General features: G+C 42.5%; 1 protein-coding gene across 1 annotated transcript; it reads left to right on the top strand.

Annotated features, from left to right (window-relative positions):
* Window positions 1-5,341: 5,341 nt before the first annotated feature.
* Window positions 5,342-6,235, top strand: LOC138887762 (uncharacterized). The gene is made up of 2 exons (XM_070169544.1): window positions 5,342-5,831; window positions 5,949-6,235. The coding sequence occupies exons 1-2, from the start codon at window positions 5,342-5,344 to the stop codon at window positions 6,233-6,235; spliced, it is 777 nt and encodes a 258-aa protein (XP_070025645.1).
* The last annotated feature ends 488 nt before the right edge of the window (window positions 6,236-6,723 follow it).

Here is a 6,723-nt window from a genome sequence, read left to right as displayed (position 1 = left end):
GTATGAAGGAAACATGTTACAATTTTTTTGTAGAAATAATTTTAATTAATTTTTTTGCATCATTAAAGGTATGTGAAGTATGACATTAATACAATGAGTATGATATAGGAGACAAGAATAGTGTTATGTTAATATTTTTTAAAGAATTAAATGTTGATATTGACGTCTATATGTATTCATGCGGAGTGATAAGTACTCCTTCAATCTTAATCAGAGGTTTCGGGTTCGAGTCCTTGGGTATGGAGTCGGCTTTGTCAGGGAACACTTTATCCCCCAATATGAGACTTTCTGGCTCGAATCGAGATTTAGTCGGGCCCCAATGTGCGTACCGGACATCGGGTGGGAAACCAAAAGAAAAAACGTGGGGCAATAATTGAGATATTTTACAAGTAAAATGATTTCTCTCCCATAAGTGAAAGAAGTTAATTTCCTTTTTTATTAGAAGATATTTTTAATAGAGAAAACATTTTATATAATTCAAATAATCAGATAAAGAAAAGATTTAAAAAATAAAGAAAAGCTTTAATCGAGGAATAATATTTTCCCGTGGTGACCCCAAAAGGTCATCTTATGATTTAAAATTAAATTTCGTATTCCGAGGTCTTTAAAACCTTATTTTATTCCTCCTCGATTTGCGTGCACAGTCTGGGCGCGTTTCCGGAAAGCTTTTATGTGAAAAATTGATGAAATAATAATTTTTGGCCTAAAAAGTATTTTTGTTGACTTCGGTCAATGTTTTGGATAAAGGACCCGATCTCGTATTTTGATGGTCCCGATGGGTCCGTAATAAAATATGGGACCTGAGCGTATGCCCGAAATCGAAATCCGAGGTCCCTAGCTCAAGAAATGAATTTTTGATTAAAATTGAAAGACTGAAATTATAATGGTTTCAAGAAATTGGTTAAGATTTGATCTTGTTGGTATCGGGTCCGTATTTTGGTTCCGAAGCCCAGTACAGGTCCGTTATGATATTTGCACTTTATCTGTGAAATTTGGTGAGAAACGGAACTGATTTGACGTGATTCGGACCTTTGGTTGAGAAAATAGAAGTTTTAAAACTTTCTTGAAAATTTCATGCAATTTGGTGCTAAATTCATAGTTCTAGGTATTATTTTGGCGATTTGATCACGCGAACAAGTTCGTATGATGTTTTAAGACTTCTGTGCATGTTTGGTTTGGAGCTCCAATGGCACGGGTGAGTTTCGGATAGGTTTCAGGATGTTTTACACTTAGAAGAATTTGATTTTCTGTAGCACTCACCATTTACTGGTTTCCTTCTTCGCGTTCGCGAAGCGTCTCTCGCGAACGTGAAGGGTAAGTTGGGCAGGGGTGATTTCTCCTTTACGCGAACGCAGAGCAGTGGGAGTCTTACCCTCCGCGAACGCGACCAGGCTATCGCGAACGCGAAGCATGGGACCTGGGGGAGGGGAAAATAACTCATCGCGAATGCGGAGGCTGGGGGAGTATGCCTTCGCAGACGCGAAGGGTTTCTCGCAAACGCGTAGGCCAATAAGGCCATAGCTTCGTGATCGCGACAGGCCTCTCGCGAATGCGAAGAAGGCCTGTCCAATGATTTTAAAACAGAACAAAAACGGGATGTCTTCCTATATTTCATCTCTCTTTCACTAGAACTCGGCCTAGGGCGATTTTTGAAGAGGTAATTCAACACCAAATCATAGGTTTGTGTTCTTTAACTCCTTTCCTTCAATTTCCATCATCACCCATTAGATTTCTAGTCCTAAATCTTGCTCTTTCATGGTAGAATTAGGTATTTTTGAAAGAATTGGGGGGTTTTTATAAATTGGGGATTTAGACCTCGATTTGGGGTCGGATTCCGGAACTAATTACATATTTGGGCTCAGAGGTGAATGGGTGAATGTGTTTTGGTCCGAACCTCGAGTTTTGACCAAGCGGGCCCGGGGTCGACTTTTGACTTTTTGGGAGAAATGTTCGGAAGCTTATAATTATGTATTGGAATTGATTTCTTTAGGGATAATTGATGTTATAAAGTTAATTATGATTACATACGAGTGGTTCGGAGGTGGAAGCTAGAGGAAAAGCGGTAATTGAGCAGTGAGTGGTCTGGGGATCGAGGTAAGTATTTTGTCTAACTTTGACTCGAGGGATAAGGGATCCCCGACTTAATTGATATGTGAAAATCCACGTGTGTGGCGTGTAGGTGAAGTGACGAGTACCTATGCATTGCTAATTTATCTGTTTTAGCTTTTTCCTTCATGTTCTTAATAAATTGTTCCCTGTCTTAATTGCTACCTGTTTTATTGATATTTTCATGATTAGTTGCTACTTGTCGGATAATGCTTACGTTGTTAAAAGTAATGTTTCATTATTTCATAATATTGGTTTAAGCCGGTTATCAGTGTTTATTAGTATAATTTGGATTGGTCTTGCTGAGTAGTATAATTCGAGTGAAGTTTCATAATTTTATCGCTTTTCGTTTGTTTTAGTTGAGGTTAAATAACCTGGGGAGTTTTGAGCCAAATCGTGAAATTCTGTTCTTATTGTGTTATTGGTACTGATATGGTGGGATCGAGTTGCACGCCGCAACAGGAATAATAAGGGTGATATATTGAGGAGGAATAAAAATAAAATATTATTATATGGTGGGATCGGGTTGCGCGCCGCAACAGGAGGAATAAGGGTGATATATTGAGAAGTAATAAGGGTGAATTGCTATTGTATGGTGGGATCGGGTTACATGCCTCAACAGGAGGAATAAGGGTGGATTGATATGGAGTAATAAGGGTGAATGGTCGTATTGTTACTGATAATATGATGGGATCGGGATGCGCGCCGCATCAGGTTATTGTTTATGTGTCCTTCTTCTGCTATGAAGTTATTCATGTCACTTAAGGATTGGTTATGGCTGGGTACTGATAAGATATTTATGTTCCGTATTCACTTTTGTTGCAAGTTACTGTTTCATTTTGTCCCATACTTCTTTTTTATTTTATTACATACTGTATTCAGGTTATATTGTAATTGCCTGCTGTAGCCTCGTCACTATGTCGTCAAGGTTAGGCTTTGTACTTACCAGTACATGAGGTCGGTTGTACTGATACTGCACTCTATACTTTCTGTGCAGATTTCGGAGCAGGCAATGGATGATTGAGAGATTGGCTGCAGGTTCACAGTTTTGAGACCCAAGGTAGTCCTATTGGCATCCGCAGGCCCTGGCGTCCCCTTCTACATTTATATATTTCTACATTTCTATTTTTTTCTTATTTTTCAAAACATATGTAATTTCTTTCAGACCGATATTTGTAGTAAATCATAGTACGTTCGTGGATTGTGACACCGGATTCTGGGTAGTAGTAGTAATAGTTCTGGTAATAGTTTATAAACAAAGCAGTTGGTTACTTACTTCCACAATTATGATCATTTTTTTAACTTATTTACTTTTAATTACTAAATCATAAAGGAAATTGGTTAGTAATACTCTAACGTTGGCTTGCCTAGCAAGTGTGATGTTAGGCGCCACCACGGTCCCGATGGTGGGAATTTTGGGTCGTGACAAATTGGTATCAGAGCACTAGGTTGCCTAGGTCTCACACTTCACGGATAAGATTAGTAGAGTCTGAGGGAATAGTACGGAGTCATCTGTGCTTATCCCCCGGAGGCTACGGAGTTTAGGAACAATTTCACTTCTATTCTTCTTTGTCATGCGATTTGATCTCTCAATGCTAATTGAACTCTCTACTCTTGTTCCTTCATAGATGGCGAGAACATGTATCACTTCTTCAGCTGAGCAGCAACCAAAGCCCCTAGTGGCAGATCCTATGAGGGGCAGAGGATGAGGTTGAGGCCATGCTAGAGGCCGAGGCAGGGGAAGGGCTCAGCCCAAAGCTCGGGCAACAGCAGTAGCGGTGGAGCCTCAGGTAGAGTTTGTTGAGGAAGCTCCAGCCTAGACCATTCCAGCAGGGCCAGTTCAGGTTCCAGAGGGGTTCATCATTACCCCGATAGTTTAGGATGCTTTGGTCCGTCAAGTGGGCCTTATGGAGAGTGCTGCTCAGGCTGGCACATTTCCTGTAGCAGTTGTCGTCTCTCAGACTGGGGGAAAAGCCCAGACTCCTGCTACTCACACTTCAAAGCAGATAGCTCTCCAGTTTTAGACTTCAGTAGCTTAGTCAGTTGAAATGTTCCGCCGTGTGTTGCAACACAGACCGTCGATGGATCAGCTATGTCTTCTAAGGCTTTGTGGAGATTGGATAGGTTTACCAAGCTTTTTACCACTCACTATGGCGGTATATCTTCAGAGGATCCCCATGGCGGTATATCTTCAAAGGATCCCCAGGACTACTGGACAGTTGCCACGAGGTGTTACGGAACATAGGGATAGTGGAGACTAGTGGGGTCGACTTTGCTGCCTTTCGTCTATCACGTTCTGCCAAGAAGTGGTTCAAGGATTATTTTTTGGCCAGACCAGCTGGGTCTCCAGCTCTTACTTGGGACCACTTCTCTCAGCTATTTCTGGAGAAGTATCTTCCTATCACTCAGAGAGAGAACTATCGGAGGCAGTTCGAGCGCCTTCAGCAGGGTTCTATGACTGTCACTCAATACGAGACTAGATTTGTTGATTTGGCGCGTCATGCTCTTCTTATACTTCTTACTGAGAGAGAGAGAGAGAGAGAGAGAGAGAGAGAGAGAGAGAGAGAATAGGTTTATTAAGGGACTTGCTTAACCTATCAGATTGCAGATGGCTAAGGAGATAGGGAGTGAGATTTCTTTCCAGGATGCAGCCAATGTGGCCAGACGAGTTGAGATGGTTATAGCTCAGGGGAGTGGTCAGGGGTCTGGCAAACGGCCGCGTCACTCCGGTGGATTTAGTGGGGCCTCATCTTGAGGTCGAGGTACTTTTGGTAGGGGCCATCTTCCTAAGCTGTTTCATTCAACACTTTAGACATCCCATGGAGCTTCAGGGAGTCGTGGTCCTTATGTACCTCCTTCAGGGCAGCCAACTTATAGTGCACCACCAGCTCCTATCAGAGCACCTCCTCTTCAGAGTTATTATCGTGGTCAGTCGGCCCGTCAAAGTCAGTCTCAGTTTCCACAACCGCAGTATTAGGATGGACGTTTCGAGTGTGGTGAGTATAGGTATATCTGGAGGACCTGTCCGAGATTAGTGGGTGTTCAGTCACAACATCAGGGTTCTCGTGCCATGGTTCCGGCACTAGTTGCTGCACCATCTGCTCAGCCAGCTAGAGGTAGGGGTTAGGGAGCCAAAGGTAGAGGCCAACCCGCTATAGGTGGAGGTTAGGCCGTTAGAGATGGAGGCCAGGCCGCTAGAGGTGGAGGCCAACTAGTAGGAGGCCATCCTAGGGATATGGTTCAGAGTGGTGGGGACCATCCCCGATGTTATGCTTTGAAAGGTAGGCCTGAGGCTGAGTCATCCGATGCTGTTATCACAGGTACTGTTTCAGTTTTTAGTAGAGACGCTTCAGTTCTCTTTGATCCAGGGTCTACATACTCCTATGTGTTATCTTGCTTTACTTCATATTTGGTTGTGCCTCGTGATTCTTTGAGTGCTCCCGTGTATGTGTCCACACCGGTGTGGGATTCTATTATTGTAGATCGTGTCTATCGTTCATGTATGGTTATTATTAGTGGTCTTGAGACTAGCGTAGATCTCCTACTTCTCGATATGGTTGATTTTGATGTTATTATGATGATGGATTGGCTATCACCTTATCATGCTATATTGGACTATCACGCCAAGACTGTGACATTTGCATTGCCGGGGTCCCCTCGATTAGAGTGGAGAGGGACTCTTGGTCATTCTACCAGTAGGGTTATCTCTTATATGAAGGCTCAGAGTATGGTCGAGAAGGGATGTTTGGCTTATTAGGCTTATGTGTGTGATTCTAATGCGACGGTTCTCTCCATGGATTCTGTAGCAGTTGTTTGGTAGTTTCCTGAGGTATTTCATGTAGACCTGCCGGGGATGCCACCCGATAGAGATATTGACTTATGTATTGATTTGGTTCCCGACACTCAGCCCATTTCTATTCCACCATACTGCATGGCCCCACTAGAGTTGAATGAATTGAAGGAGCAGTTGCAAGATTTGCTTGATAAGGGCTTTATTATACCTAGTGTATCTCTTTGGGGTGCTAATGTTGTTTGTAAAGAAGAAGGATGGATCAATGAGGATGTGCATAGACTATCGACAGTTGAACAAAGTCACCATCAAGAACAAGTATCCATTGCCGAGGATTGATGACTTATTTGATTAGCTTTAGGGTGCCAAGGTGTTTACAAAGATCAATTTGAGGTCTGGATACCATCATTTGAGGATTAAGGCATCCAATGTCCCTAAGATAACTTTTCGGACTCGGTATGGGCATTATGAGTTTGTAGTGATGTCATTTGGTCTGACAAATACCCCGACAACATTTATGGATTTGATGAACCGGGTGTCCAAGCCCTATCTGGATTCCTTTGTGATTGTTTTTATTGATGATATCTTGATCTACTCCCGTAGTCGAGAGGAGCATGAGCAACATCTTCGGATCGTACTTCAAACTCTGAAGGACAACCAGTTATATGCTAAGTTTTTGAAATGTGAGTTTTGGTTGAGTTCAGTTACTTTCTTAGGTCACATTTTATCAACGGAGGTTATTCAGGTGGATCCTAAGAAGATTGAGGCCGTTCAGAATTGGCCTAGACCTACTTCAGCCATAGAGATCCGTAGTTTCTTGGGATTGG

The sequence above is a fragment of the Nicotiana sylvestris genome, chromosome 3 (genome assembly GCF_000393655.2).
Source record: "Nicotiana sylvestris chromosome 3, ASM39365v2, whole genome shotgun sequence".
NCBI lineage: Eukaryota > Viridiplantae > Streptophyta > Magnoliopsida > Solanales > Solanaceae > Nicotiana > Nicotiana sylvestris.
Note: the sequence above shows the minus strand (reverse complement) of the source record. Positions and strands in the feature narration are given on the sequence as shown.